The sequence below is a fragment of the Aspergillus viridinutans genome (assembly GCF_018404265.1).
Source record: "Aspergillus viridinutans IFM 47045 DNA, scaffold_6, whole genome shotgun sequence".
Classification (NCBI taxonomy): domain Eukaryota; kingdom Fungi; phylum Ascomycota; class Eurotiomycetes; order Eurotiales; family Aspergillaceae; genus Aspergillus; species Aspergillus viridinutans.
In genome coordinates, this window is record NW_025091222.1 from 456,059 (window position 1) to 469,892 (window position 13,834).

At 48.7% G+C, this 13,834-nt stretch overlaps 4 protein-coding genes across 4 annotated transcripts; 1 reads left to right on the plus strand and 3 right to left on the minus strand.

The window, feature by feature from the left end:
* Window positions 1-228: 228 nt before the first annotated feature.
* On the minus strand, window positions 229-3,481 carry Aspvir_008027 (putative sister chromatid cohesion factor (Chl12); the record flags this gene model as incomplete). The annotated part of the gene is made up of 3 exons (XM_043271203.1): window positions 229-655; window positions 719-3,215; window positions 3,271-3,481. 3 exons carry the CDS (start codon window positions 3,479-3,481, stop codon window positions 229-231), a joined length of 3,135 nt encoding a protein of 1,044 aa, XP_043127138.1.
* Window positions 3,482-4,098: 617 nt separating this feature from the next.
* Window positions 4,099-5,296, minus strand: Aspvir_008028 (electron transfer flavoprotein subunit alpha/FixB family protein; the record flags this gene model as incomplete). The annotated part of the gene is made up of 3 exons (XM_043271204.1): window positions 4,099-4,679; window positions 4,752-4,920; window positions 4,991-5,296. The coding sequence occupies 3 exons, from the start codon at window positions 5,294-5,296 to the stop codon at window positions 4,099-4,101; spliced, it is 1,056 nt and encodes a 351-aa protein (XP_043127139.1).
* Window positions 5,297-5,746: 450 nt separating this feature from the next.
* On the minus strand, window positions 5,747-7,032 carry Aspvir_008029 (uncharacterized protein; the record flags this gene model as incomplete). Its single annotated transcript, XM_043271205.1, has 2 exons — window positions 5,747-6,895; window positions 6,964-7,032. The coding sequence occupies 2 exons, from the start codon at window positions 7,030-7,032 to the stop codon at window positions 5,747-5,749; spliced, it is 1,218 nt and encodes a 405-aa protein (XP_043127140.1).
* A 4,449-nt stretch (window positions 7,033-11,481) lies between these two features.
* sun1 (SUN family protein UTH1) lies at window positions 11,482-12,808 on the plus strand (the record flags this gene model as incomplete). Its single annotated transcript, XM_043271206.1, has 3 exons — window positions 11,482-12,280; window positions 12,334-12,707; window positions 12,767-12,808. 3 exons carry the CDS (start codon window positions 11,482-11,484, stop codon window positions 12,806-12,808), a joined length of 1,215 nt encoding a protein of 404 aa, XP_043127141.1.
* Between the last annotated feature and the right edge of the window lie 1,026 nt (window positions 12,809-13,834).

The following is a 13,834-nucleotide window of genomic DNA, read 5'->3' on the forward strand; positions in this document are numbered from 1 at the left end:
CGGTTTGCATGTTGCTGTCAAGTTCGCTTACAATACTTAATAATTGCCCTAATACATCAATGCTTTGCCTGAAATCTATATAATATGTAATCTAGAGCGATTGTTTCTTGAAACAATGACTAGTGCTTTCTCTGCCCTCCTCAATAAAGTTCGTTTCCCTAGACATGCAATGCTAAGTAATATGCATAATCAGAAGAAGGCTAGTATATACACAAACCGGAACTCTCGCTATAGTCCGGCCATCAGCTCGTTCATGGAAATTGGTTTGCGCACAGCATTTGAAAAACCATCGTGGTACGTGATCCAGACTTTCCTTCCTGCTTTGGATGCTTCATTCTGCACTGGACTATCATCCGAGCTTTGCGGCAGCGGCTCCGGCTCCTTGAGGATTCTCCCGAAGAAGTCACGCTTGATGCCCGGAGCGTTTCTTATTGCATTCTTCTTCGCTGATTGGTCATCATCATTCTTCCCACTCTTGCCGTCCGAGGTCTTCCCGGCCTTGGACGAACTCAGGGCTTCGGATTGTTTCCGCATAGTCTCCTTGCGGTATTCTTGGTCTAACACTTGACGAACGGCATATCGAACAGGAGCAGAGCCGCCTGTATCTGCCGAGGTGCCTTTGGTCTTGTGGAATGTCACAAGCGAATCCAATGGCCTGTGGAACACTTGTTCAGCTTGGCCGCACAGCAGAAATACATAGGCAACAGGAAGTACTTACGGTTCCATACGATACGCCCAACCCCCATGCCCACCACCTTCACCCTCAATTCGGATTTTTTCAAATACCACCCCTAAGCCTGCCATGACTCGAACCGCGGCCTGAACAAGTGCCCGTTCGCTTTCTTTGCGAACACTGGCCACACTCTTCTGGTCCCCACCTCCACGCACCACAACTGGTTTCACATCAGGCGACAGCATGCGTATGAGATTTGGGATAAGTTCCGTGGTCAAGCAATCCGTTGAGCGGAATAATCGTAATAGAGGAGCCGAGAAAGAAGACTGGAACCCCGTAAGGATCGCGCGGCTCTGCTTTTGAGCTTCGAAGGCCGCAAAATCTGCTCTTGGACCCGAAAATGGATGCTCGTCCTCTTCATCGTCATCGGGATTCTTAGATATCCTCTTGCCTCCGACGGATGAAAATAGGTGGTGGAACGCTATAACTGACTGACTCAGATAGGGCGTGAGTTCCCAATCTTGAGAAGTAAAGATTTTCGAGGAGATGGTATCATGGAAGTGGAGCCAGTCATATGCGGCGTTAGGCTTGGAAAGAAATGTGTCGTCCTGATATGATTGAAGGGGATATGTAGCGAAACATTCAGATACGCAGCGGTCATGATCGCCACTAGCGTCGACCATTTCGCGCAGCTTATTGATGGCATGCCGTTTTCTGAGGTCCGCAACGCCGAGAGTTACGTTCCCGCTAGAAATAGCGAACGGGTCATAGAATGATTCAGCATTTATGGGAGCGTCAGGGAAACCTCCACCTTCCAAAAAGACACGATCCACAATGTCTCGTACACCTCCGCGGTTCAGCCCTTTAAAGAACGAGGCTTCAGCCGTGCCACTGAGAACCCGTTGTTCGAGCCAGCTCCTTGTCAGTCTGAGAGACGACAGATTTTCGTTTCTTAGCTTATGGGCCACCCACTCCGCAGCCACAAGCACACTTCTGATATCACCTTCAGCCGTCCCACTACTTTTGAGGCCACCACTTTTCTTCCTCGCCAAACCCCATGATGCCTCGCATAGCCGCCGCACACCGTCGTTGTCTGATGGAATGCCCTCCAGAGCTAAGATGTTCTTCAAGCGTGAGACGACATTTTCAAACGGTGCTTGGCGGACATGAATGATCTCGGCAACAGAGGAAGCTCTCAGGGGCCGTAAGCTAGGGTGATAAACATCGTTGCAAACCAAGATCAGTGGGCGCAAAAACCGGAACGTGTCGCCTTTACGTCTTTTCCCGTTTTTGGCATTCTGATCGGCTGAACGTGCCATATTCTTCTGATCGAGTAAAACGAGGTCAATTAGGGCCTTCATGAAGCCTCCTTCTCCGCCGCTCCCAGACCCGCTAACAACTCCATCGACTTCGTCAACGACGACGCACACTGGTCGCCCAGCCTTTCGCACTTTGCGATCTCCCACCTCCACGTTCACCCCTTTCACGTTCTCAGTGCCAAGAGCATCTCGAATCCGCCCCTTGACGACGTCTTTGCTGCGGTCATCACTGGCATTGATCTCTAGTACCTCGTATCCTGCTTGTTTGGCGCACACATGTGCCAATGTGGTTTTTCCGAGCCCTGGAGGACCACACAACAGTAGAACCTTACGGTGCAGCCGTTCGCCATCATCATTGTTGTTGCCCGGCCTTTTGGTTCTCGACTTGGCAAGATTTGGGAAGACGATCGGCTCCCAGCCCTTCAACCATCGCAAAACAGATCGATGGATTCGCTCGTCTCCAATGAGTTCAGTGAACTTGCGAGCGCGATATTTCTCTGTCCACATCGCCGCTGCCATTTTCTTATTCTTCTGTCCCTCAAGAGGAGCCTCGACAGATTGTTGTATCGTGCGGTCCGGCACTTTTGTGGAAGCTTTAGCCTGTTCACTTTCTCTTGCAGCCTCATCCAATATCTGATGGATATCAATGCCATAATAGCTCTTCTGCGCTCGCCCTGGTCCCGTAGTCGAGCGTCTTGCAACAAGCCTCTCGTATGAAACTCCGGGTTTAGAAGTTCTCTGACGGATTGTGTGTGTCTTCCCCGAGCAAGTCTTTATTTTAACCAATTGCGCTGTTCGTCGTGGTAAGTCATAGGACAGTGGGATCGAATCGCTCACGCTCGTAGTAGAAGGCTCCGTGTGTATAGGTCTTGAGACGATTTGTGGCAGGTCCACTGGCTCCTGGTCAATTAATTGCTCCTCCATCTCAAATTGGCTCTTCATTTGAGCATCCTGGAACGCCGCCAGCTCGTCCTCGTCTTCATCTTCTTCATCCAGGAAGCCGCCCATAATCTTCTGCCGCTTAGGCTCCATTGACTGTGACTGCTCATCATTCTTCCGCTTCTGCGCCTCATTTGGAGAAGCAGCGCGCGATGGAAAAGCAACCGGGGACGAGATAAATGGCATCTTGGTGACGGGAGGAGAAGAGGGTAAGTAAATGCTTGAGTTTATTTCAGGTATTTCATTCGGTTCGTGTAATGTCTTTCGCGCTCTTGTTGGAGTATCTGTTTCAATGTCAGACTCTCAGCCGTCCTCCACCCGCCCGTCAGCGCTGCATACCGGGTCTCACGTCCTCGTCGCTCCGAAAGACGTCAGATAGATTCCAAGCCCGGTGTTGTATAACAACTTTGTTACGAATGTGCTCTAGTCGGTGGAGGCTTAAGGCTTCGAGATCGTCGGAGAAGGTTTCTGAAAGAGGGTTCTGTTCTTCGGAGTGAAGGTGGATAGCGGGATCAAACGAAGGGGGAATCGATGGAGGAGAGGTCGTCATTAAGATCAATTAGAGGGGCATATCAATTCAATGGCACTATAGTAAATAAAGAACAACAAAGAGGGTAGCTACCAGCTAAGTCACTCCCCATAGTTCGATGAGAAGTGGGATAAGACGACGCGTTCGAGACGCGCCAGCGGGGGACGCGCTTGACCACTTATCGTTGCTATAGATTGCAGGCCACTCCGCATCTACTCCGTAGCACTCCGATAGAGAGTCCTCATCACACCTAAGTTCTTAAATCGCGATCGATAACTCAATTGAATGCGTGATCATCATCTATAAAGAAGGCTCTGCGACAGCTTTAGATAATATGTTGGGTGGAGACCACCCTCCTAGGTTGCTACGTTCCGTTCACCAATTCAGTAAATGTACAGAGTAGCAAGAAGTTTTTGGCCTGTTTTGTATACACTCGTACGATTCGGGCGCACGTTGATTTAAGGAGGCATAGGATGGGTTGTTAAGACTAGGCTCCAAATCTATCCCCTAGCGTTGGCGTTGCGTGGTATACAGTTATATAAACACCCCACCTGTCGAGGTTTGCATAAGGAAATGAACAACATGACAAGGCTCAATAAAAATCATAAAAAGGTACTTCCGCAATGAGATCTCTGTATTTACGCCTGGCTCTTTAGCTTCTCAGTAAGCTCTGGCACTTTCTCGAAAAGATCGCCGACAAGACCGACATCAGCAACCTGGAAGATAGGAGCATCGGGATCCTTGTTGATAGCAGCAATGACCTTGCTGTCCTTCATACCAGCAAGGTGCTGGATGGCACCGGAAATACCAGCACACAAGTAGAGCTGAGGCGCAACGTTCTTGCCAGTCTGGCCAACCTGGAGACTGTTGTCGGCGAATCCACTGTCAACCGCAGCGCGGGAAGCACCAATTGCAGCTCCCAAGGCGTCGGCAAGAGGCACCATAACGCGGTCGAACTCCTCTTTCGATTTCAGGCCACGACCACCGGACACAACACGAGAGGCAGTGGCCAGATCAGGGCGCTCGGATTTGGCAAGCTCTTCAGATACCCACTCTGTCTGAGCGGGAGCCTTGGGGTCAGCTCCCTCAACGATCTCGGCAGAGCCGCCCTCGGTCTCAGTACCTTGGAACGCAGTGCCTCTGACTGTGATAACCTTGACAGGGTCGGTCGATTGAACGGTAAGGATGGCATTTCCGGCGTAGATGGGGCGGACAAAAGCTGCATCAACGGGTTAGTATGCAAATGACTCATCAGGCAGTCCCCACGAGACACAATTCCGGGGATACGTACTGTCCTCGCTCTCAATCGCTGTGATATCGGAGATCTGTTGCACATCCAGCAGAGCCGCAACACGAGGCAAGAGACTCTTTCCAAAGGCAGAATGCCCCGCGATGACATGGGTATATTCGCCCTTCTTGATGTTCTCCACAAGAAGAGGAGCGTAGTTCTCGGGCAGCCCCTGGATTCCAACGAACGTCAGTACCTATAGAACAGCATATAGTCGCTTTATGACACCGGGTCACTCTAACCTTTTCATAAGCGTCGTTCTCCACCGCCACTACTTTGTCCAGGTCCTTGATCTTAGCTGCCTCGGCAGCAGCAGTTCCCTTCACGCCAGCGCCAGCCACGAACGCTGTGACTGATCCTCCAAGCTTTTGCGCCGCGGCGATTGCTGAGAGGGAAGAGTTCTGGAGTTTGCCATCACGCTGTTCAAGCACGGCTAACGTGGAGAGAAGGCGGGCAAGTGCTGAGGCTGCAGGTTGATTGAAGGCCCGCGATGGCTGGAATTGCGACCGGACGGCCCGCAGGGCGGAGTATCTTGCAATCGGAATCATCGTGCTATATTCAGAAGGTGATGAGACCTGCTCGGATCTCTTGTTGGGTTGGCAACAAGGATGAGTTTTCGAATGCGGGTAACAGGAATCAGAGACGCTGACGATAATTCCGACGGGCACAATGGCTATCGTCGGAGCGCCAAGCATCGCCGATCCCGGAGTGTCCTCGGTTATTGATGACCGAGCTGATGAGGCCTCTACAAATTTACGACCGAGTGGCTACGATTTGTACTCGCTTCTGTGAATATATTGCTCCCAAAGGGAGATTTTAGGGTGAGCTAGAAAGCATAAAGGGCCATATCAGAAAAAGAGACTTTTTGTTCTTCGAGGGGGTATTGAGAACACGCCCTGTGTCTATATCACAAATTGACACACGTGACATTAAGTACGCCGCGGTAAAACCCGTATCTTGGACAAATAAACATCCGTAGAACACCAGTGTAGAACCAATTATGAAACCGACTTTCTCTTCTTCTTTGAAAGCCCTGATGCCACTTTCTCTGCGGCTGTAACTTTCTTGTTACCAGACTCGTTCCCATCCTCCAACGCCTTAGCCTTCTGCCGCTGGAGCTTCTCTTTTCTTGCGGCCATAGACGACGCATCGTCATCCTCATCAGCCTTTGGCTTCTTGGCCTTCTTATTCTCCTCGAGTAACTTCTCGTCATCGCCAGTTTGCTTGCGCTTCTTGCCATTCTTGGCACCCTCGATAGCCTTGTCATCCTCCTCAGCATCTTCCACAACGTCGCCCTCTTCCACCCACAATTCGCTTGCCAGCCAAATTGGCATGGCCATAGTATTAGCTCCCTTGATGTGAAGAGCCTTGATGTTCCTCCAACCCTTCGTAATGAATTTATCCGTCAACCCCTTGACAACAGCGTCAACATTCTCGGCGAGCTGCTCTGGAGTAAATTTAGATGAGCCCACACGAATTGCGGCCGTGGTAGCAGGCGCAAGTTGTACGGCGGCGCAGTTGAGCGTCTTCTCAATTTCCTTGGCGACAATGGCCGGGGACGCGAAAGCACTGTCATCGTCCTTTGACTTCTTCTTCGGGTCTTTCTTGACCTTCTTGCCATCCACTTTCTCAATTTCGGCAATACGAATGGGAATTGGCCGCTTGCTTGACTTGTAGAACACTTTTCCGAGAGTATTTACCAGTCGCATGATAATCCGGTCATCTGCGAGGAAAACATCGTGCTCAGAGAGTAGCTGACGACGACTCTCGAAACTCTGATATCTAGCCTTGAGTTTTGAATAACCAATAATCCGCTCAATGCGAGAGGAGAGATGCTGAGGGAAGGAAGGATCGGCGACAATGTTCTTGACCGAGCGCTGAGGATCGGCGGTGATAAGACAGATACTTAACGACGGCGAGGCATTGAGGGAGTGTGGAATGCTGATTTTTCCGGGTTTCAAACGGTTCTTGTCGACAACGTGCTTCTTCGTGGTGAGCACAAGCCAGATAGCCTCGTTTTTCAGCGCAGTGTCTTCTTCCGAATCTTCATCATTGTCGCCAATAAGGGTCTTCTTTGTCGCTGTCTTTTCCTGCTCTTCTTGTTTGGACTTGATGTGTTTCAAGAGTGCGGAAGAAGCTCTGGCGACCTAAATTATTCGTGATTAGCAAAGAACTGGACTGTGAGGTTTACAAGGTGGTAGACGCGGTGACATACTTGGCTCTTTTCGAGCTGATAGGGAGACCCAGATTCCACTTTCGTGGTGAGCGCTGTCGAGGACACCATTTTCACAATCTAATCAACTGCAGTTGCAGAATTCGAATATCTCAATTTCTGCGATAAAGGAAATCAAAAAAATTCATGAGAAGGCGGTAGGCAAATTTGACCGGTCTTGGCATGGATGTATCTGCTTAGTCATGTCCCTCATCAACATAGCACCAAACGACATCGATTCACCAGCAAAACTCATGGTTTTCTAACCTTTTGAATCATCCTGAAAATTCATCTCTAGATGATGAAGCTCTTATATTCAGCTGAGAAATGGATGCCGAAGACATCAGTTTGTGCCTGTCCTCTCTTGGGATATCCGAGGTGTGACTAGGATAAGTAATAATCTGGGTGCCGGTAAATTTGCCCGAAGGTATGCTTCAGTCGACATACTTGAGATCTCCTGCAGATCATGCAAGGGCCACCCTATTCACGGTATGGTTACTTTGTGCATGTTCTTCAGAGAATGCTTCTGGCTCTATTATTCCAGGAAAGAGAGTCTGATTCGCATATATATGTCGCAGGGACGAACATACATATATACAACCGAGTCAGGAGGACGACCACTCTTTGGACAATCAGATAGAGCTTATGTGGTTTACAGGTCAGATATCAGCATCGACTTTGTTTCAGGGAAAGTCATGTTATCCGATGTTTGGCATATCCTAGTTCATCTTCCATCGTTTTGTGCTCGTGAATGATCCAAGTATGAACGTCTTGGGTCCAACATCAGCGGCTGTCTGAGTCCATCCTACGACTTTGCTTACCACCGACAGGCAAGCTTACTGAAAATGTGATAAGATCATCAGAGAGATAGGTTATACAGATAGATGTGAGCGGTGTAAGTATCAGCGACATTCGCCTTTGCGTCACCTCATTATGGTTCGTTTTCATGACAGCTACAACGGGGCAAATGAAGATGAAACACATTTGTAGTAGGGGCCTGGGCCATGAATAAGGTGTTTCTTGCATGGATCAGAAGACCTGGTCCTTCAATCAGTAATCACGGTATCACTCCTATTCCTCATCAGAACATTCGGAGCATAGTGCCGCAGCACAGTAGCCTCGGTTTTGCCTTGAGCGTACTATTGCATGCAAAATATATCTACAGGCGCTTGCAGGATGTCTGACGAGCTAATGAACTTAAACTATAATAATATTACGATTGACGATTTGTTTACGACTACGGAGTACTCGCATGGCAGATCTAAAGGAGTATCGACGAGATCGACAGAGGCAGAAGACTCATCTAGTTACTTGGTTGAGTAACTCTGGAGATCCACCCCTTGGTCTACCCTATCCACATGTGAGGGAAAGGCCTCGAATGTACCAGCAAGATAGTCCGTGTGCGTGAAACTGGGCCTCGAACTTTTCGTAGTCAAAATTGGCCCTAGACTTCGATCTTGATATTCATACTTACAGGTCAACATATTCCTGGCAAATTCCAGAAGAGTCAAGTCAAGTAAATGATATCTACTCTGTAATGCTCTCAGAATGGCCCCGCAATACTACCTTATGATCCCCCCACCCCCTCCCCCCAATGTATTCGGCAGCCAGCTATGACAACAGCCTTGCTCAACAGTCATCAGTAGCAGCACGAACAAGGGAGGAGATTTAAAATATTGCCTCCAAATGAGAGCAAGCCTGTCTGTGACCTCATATATTAGGAGAAAATGGATGCTCATATATTGACCAATTGCTGATCAGGTTTCTAAACCTCCTTCATAACTCCATTAATGATGTTGCCTAAGGTACTCTGTAGGCTGGTCCTAGTACCCACCACCATGGGGCAATTTTGGGTGCTTACCTACAGTGCTTCACAGGCCATATGTAGATAATAGGCACGCAGGAAGCTGCATGAATCAGGCCCTATATTTTGAGAAATGACGAATATCACCCCGTAAATAGCCCGCTAGCTCAAGATCGGGCAGGTCACTAAGGTCTTAACTAATCATCTAGAAAACTAGAAAATCGTCTAATCAAATACTCTGTAGTAGGTTCTTGAGGTAAGGTACAGGAGGTATCTACCTTGCTAGGACCAGCAGAGATTGCGGATGGGAAAGGTAAGATATGTTTAGTAATTCAAGTCATTAATTTAAGTTGTTAGGATGTCTCTCAACTATCAAAAGTTGAGTTATGGTCTTGCTACCTGCAATGTCTGATCTGCTCCAGCTAAAGTATTTTACCAAGGGAAACTACTGAGGTTACATGACTCAATCCCAAGATAGGAGGAGTCTAGGCTTTATTCACTAATTAGTCTAGATTGTTATTCCATCTGCCACCATGTCTGAGGTCGACTTCTTGAAAACCAGTGCTTGAACTTCATATTTTCTTTATTTATGCCGAAAGTTAGATAGATACTACTGAAAGAACCATCCCCTATTTTGCGGAACCGTGAGGAAGTTTGGATCCAATGCAGATCGAAAGTGGATTTGTTTCCACAAACCGCGCTTCCTCAGTCGCTGCGTATGGTTTGCTGCTTTTACTGAAAAGCGCAAGTACACTCCGCGTCATGGACAGAGCGGGAATGACCCTTTTTTCGTCGCCGTTGTTGATTGTCTCATTATTACAGAAGAACTCAGCTGACAATTTGCTGCTAACTTGACATCACTGTTCCTCCCGCAGTAATGCTATTTCCCTTGCTATATCGTCAATGCCAGCCAGGACCAGGTACCTTGCATATGCAGTTATGCACATCAGAATCAGACATGAGACAACAACGCCTTGGAAAGTTGGACTGCTGCTGGGAGTGAAACCTACGGCGACGGGATGGTTTGAGCAGCCATCTGATTTGTGATTGGTGTACCTGGCTCGGGGGTTGTGCCAGATTTTGCACGGCCTGTGCCAAGGGTTCCAGCGTGATTGGCCAGACCTGACCATGGTAATTTCGGCAAACGCCAAGCTCAAGCCGACAGGAACAGGAAACGGACAAACATCACACACGGAGGCTAGATAACTAGGTAATTAGCTACTCCGTACAGCTCAAAAGTAAAAGGATATGACCATCCCCAGCAGCAACCCCTTGCCCAGTGTCTAGTGGAGATGTTCCAGTCTTCCGAATTCTGGAGTTTAGAGGTCGGGATTCTCGTGTTCAAGGGGAGGCAACTCGGCTCTCAGCTACTGTACCTAGGTAGAATTTAGATACTACTTAGCCTACCGTAGTAGTCAGGATATGCACCACAAACTGTTGTAGACACGTCGGCGTCCCCACTGTGGCTGCTAATCCAAGAGTATCTCACGTTGTCCATGAATGATTTCAGAAGCGGGTTTCTAACTTTGGGTTACCTTACCGACCTTTTCCTCGGCGAGCGTACCCCTGATGAAGGAATGACCAGTAATAAGACGTACCACACCGGTCTTGCATCAGGCTCATTTCCGTCAACCATTGATTGAATCTCCCTACACCCAGGTACCAACTATCTCCAGGGCGCTAAGAAAACAACAACAACAACAACAGTAACAAGAACAAACGGGAGGGCGCCAACCGATTTATTATTGACTTCGTACTATGGAGGTCCATACAGTTCTATCTAGGTAGTCTGTATGCCTGGAGCCTTCGACCCCATTAACCTTCAGTCTTTCTCGCGGAGTGGGGCCCCCTATTTCTATTAGCACGATTATTATTATGATTAATTTAACACTTACAGTAGTAGTATTATTGAACTATCAGCCTTTCTGTCTCTGTCTATCCACTGTTTCCAGCGGCAGTGCCACCCACACAGACTTTCGCTCTCTCAGCCCCCTGGAAGGGTCTGCAGTCTGCACTTACGCCCGTAGCTTCCCCTGGACCGCCATTATTGTTGACTAACAGTCTTTCTCTAACTCTACTTACTCCTCTTCAGTCCCTTTGATCCCCTCCCTTATTTTTTCTCTTTTGCGATCTTACGTTCCTCCAGAGAACCCTGTCTTCTCCGGCTCCTTCGCCTACTGTCCTTGTTTGTGAGATTCCTATCCGACCAGAGGGACTCGTCTTCTCTCTCGCACGCTCTTTTGGGAACCTCGTCTTCCTTCACTCTTTGAAACTCTCATATTCATTTCTAGGTTTCGGCCTTTTGTTGCGACCACAACTTTCAGCGAGCAAACTGAGCTCTGGTGATTTCTAGTTTCTATACCGAGTCTTACCACACGAGCGCGCCTGGGCACTTTGCGATATTGAGGTATGTGCAATTGACCTTCTCCCATCCTTGTCTGCTTTCTAGATTTGCATCACATTAAATTGGGGCACATCCGTGTTCATCTCTGAAAGGTCCGACCCTGAGCGGCGAGGCATCAGAGACAGCAATGGACTCTTATATATCTGTGGCAATGGCGCTTGTTGCATTGAGTGTATGAGAATCTCAATGATGCAATAGATTGGATGCCTTGCAATTAATGTCTCTGAACTCATTTTCTCGTTGGAGTGTACGCTAATTGGCATGGTTATAAGATTACCGACATCTTGGGCCCAATTTTAGGAACGTGAACAAAATGAGGTTCAATACCATTGCTCTTACTCTCGCCACGGCGGGTTCCCTGGTGACCGCTCAACATCACCACCAGCATCGTCGCCACCAGCACAAGCGCGAGAACGTTGTCGAAACTGGTACTACCGTCGTGCAATACGAGCTGGACGGAAAGCCGATCTCTCTTCAAGAGGTGTGTGCCGGTCTGTCTGATGGCACTCTCAAGTTTGCCGACAATGACCATCCTACCGGCGTCTGCGACAACCTGAGCAGCTCCGCTACTCCTACCTCCATGCCTGAGGTCGCCCCCACCTTTGCCCCGGCCAAATTTATCGAGCTCTCTTCCCTTGTCACCCCGGTTTCCCCGACCTCAGACGCAGTCCCGACCCCTACCGCCTCTAGCAGCTCTTCCACCGCCGCTGGTTTGGACGCCGACTTCCCTGATGGAGAACTTGACTGTTCTACCTTCCCATCCCAGTACGGCGCTGTTCCTCTTGACTATCTCGGTCTCCACGGATGGTCTGGTATCCAGTATGTCTCCTATGCCGACAAGGTTATCAGCGAAATTGTGACGGCCATCACTGGTGAGAGCTGCACCTCTGGCGCCATGTGTTCCTATGCTTGCCCAGCCGGTTACCAGAAGTCTCAGTGGCCTTCTACCCAGGGCTCCGCTGGCCAGTCTGTTGGTGGTATTGAGTGCCGTAACGGAAAGCTCTACCTTACAAACCCTAAGTCAAAGAAGCTCTGCATTCCCGGTGTTGGAGGTGTTTACGTCCAGAACACCGTGGGTGAAGTCGTGTCTGTTTGCCGTACCGATTACCCTGGTTAGTTTGACCTTTTCATGACACTTTAGCCTGTCTAACGAAAACTTTCTAAGGTACCGAATCTGAGACCATTCCCCTTGGCCTTGGTGACAATGAGCTCCAGCCCTTGACCTGCCCCGATGAGACCTACTACAAGTGGCAGGGCCAGATAACCTCTGCCCAGTATTACGTTAACCCTAAGGGCGTGTCCCCGGAGAAGGGTTGCCAGTGGGGCGATGGCACCAAGCCTATCGGCAACTGGGCTCCCGTCAACCTTGGTGTCGGCCAGAACAAGGGCAAATGGCTCTCCATCTTCCAGAACAGCCCCACAACGAACGAAAAGCTTGACTTTAACATTAAGATTAAGGGTGACCACCTCAGCGGCTCCTGCAAGTACGAAAATGGTGTCTTCTGCTCTGATACGGGTATCAGCAACTCTGGGTGCACTGTAAGTTCGAGTCGCCCCGCCATGTTGAGAATAATTGACTTACATACCGTCTCCAACAGGTTGAGGTCATGTCTGGCGATGCCACCTTTGTCTTCTACTAGATGATGAAGTCGTCCAGCTCCAATGGTAGTGCGTGCCGCCGTTGTTCGTAGATGGTAACGGCCGCCTCACATATTCCGCCAATCCTCTGTGAGATAAGACCGTTGAGCGCCGCTCATCCGCCTCATGAACAATTGCCAAGTGTGCTTGATTTCTTCTGTGTATCTTACTATATTACCTTATGTGGCGTGGACTCAAGTTCTTGTCACATCTTGTCATGTCTTCGACCTTTTGTTAGAGACATTGTGGTTAAATTTTATTCTCCAACTTCAGAGCCAAGTATCCCGGTTTATTTACCCTCGTCCATCTCAATTGCACAGTGTCGCTTCCTGCATGTTTTGTCGTCTTTCAGAGGTCTTGTCAGTGACTGTCCACCTCTTGTCTTACGTTGTGCGAAATGTTCAGATTTTCCAAATACTTAGAATGTAACCCTCTCGTTTTCACCGAGCTTAGAGCAAATTTTAGACATGAGTAATGTGTATCTTGCGTATCCCCCGGCTCAGCCCAATAAACCCTACTGTATATATCTGAGGAACATTCCTCAGTACAGTTTTGAATTGCAATACGCATGACACATGCAAAAGTTAGCAGTTGGCAACCTTGATGGTAATGCACTGTATCCTTTGGGTGGAGTAGAAAATAATCAGTTTGGGATGGAAGGCTGGGAGTATGGTTTCGATGGCTGCAGCAGCGTGCTGAAAGTACCTACGCATTGTGTAAATGGGAGTAGACGAAAACATAGAATCCTAGAAATGCTTCATGTTGGCTTGAGTACCATGGTACCAGGCATGTTCTATGATATGCCGCATGGAACTAAGTCATTCCTATGCCAAAGAGCTTCTTTGGCAGATATTGAGATACTGCTGCTGCTGCCCTTAGACTTGGAGGGAGTACAAATGACAGGGACTATCTCTCCTGTCAAATTTGCTTTTCCAACTCGATGGGCCCAAGCTGCTAGCCTCACTTCTTTTAGTCCTGTCATCACTAGACTACCTAAGCAAGGCATCAGCAAAAATGCATGGTATCAT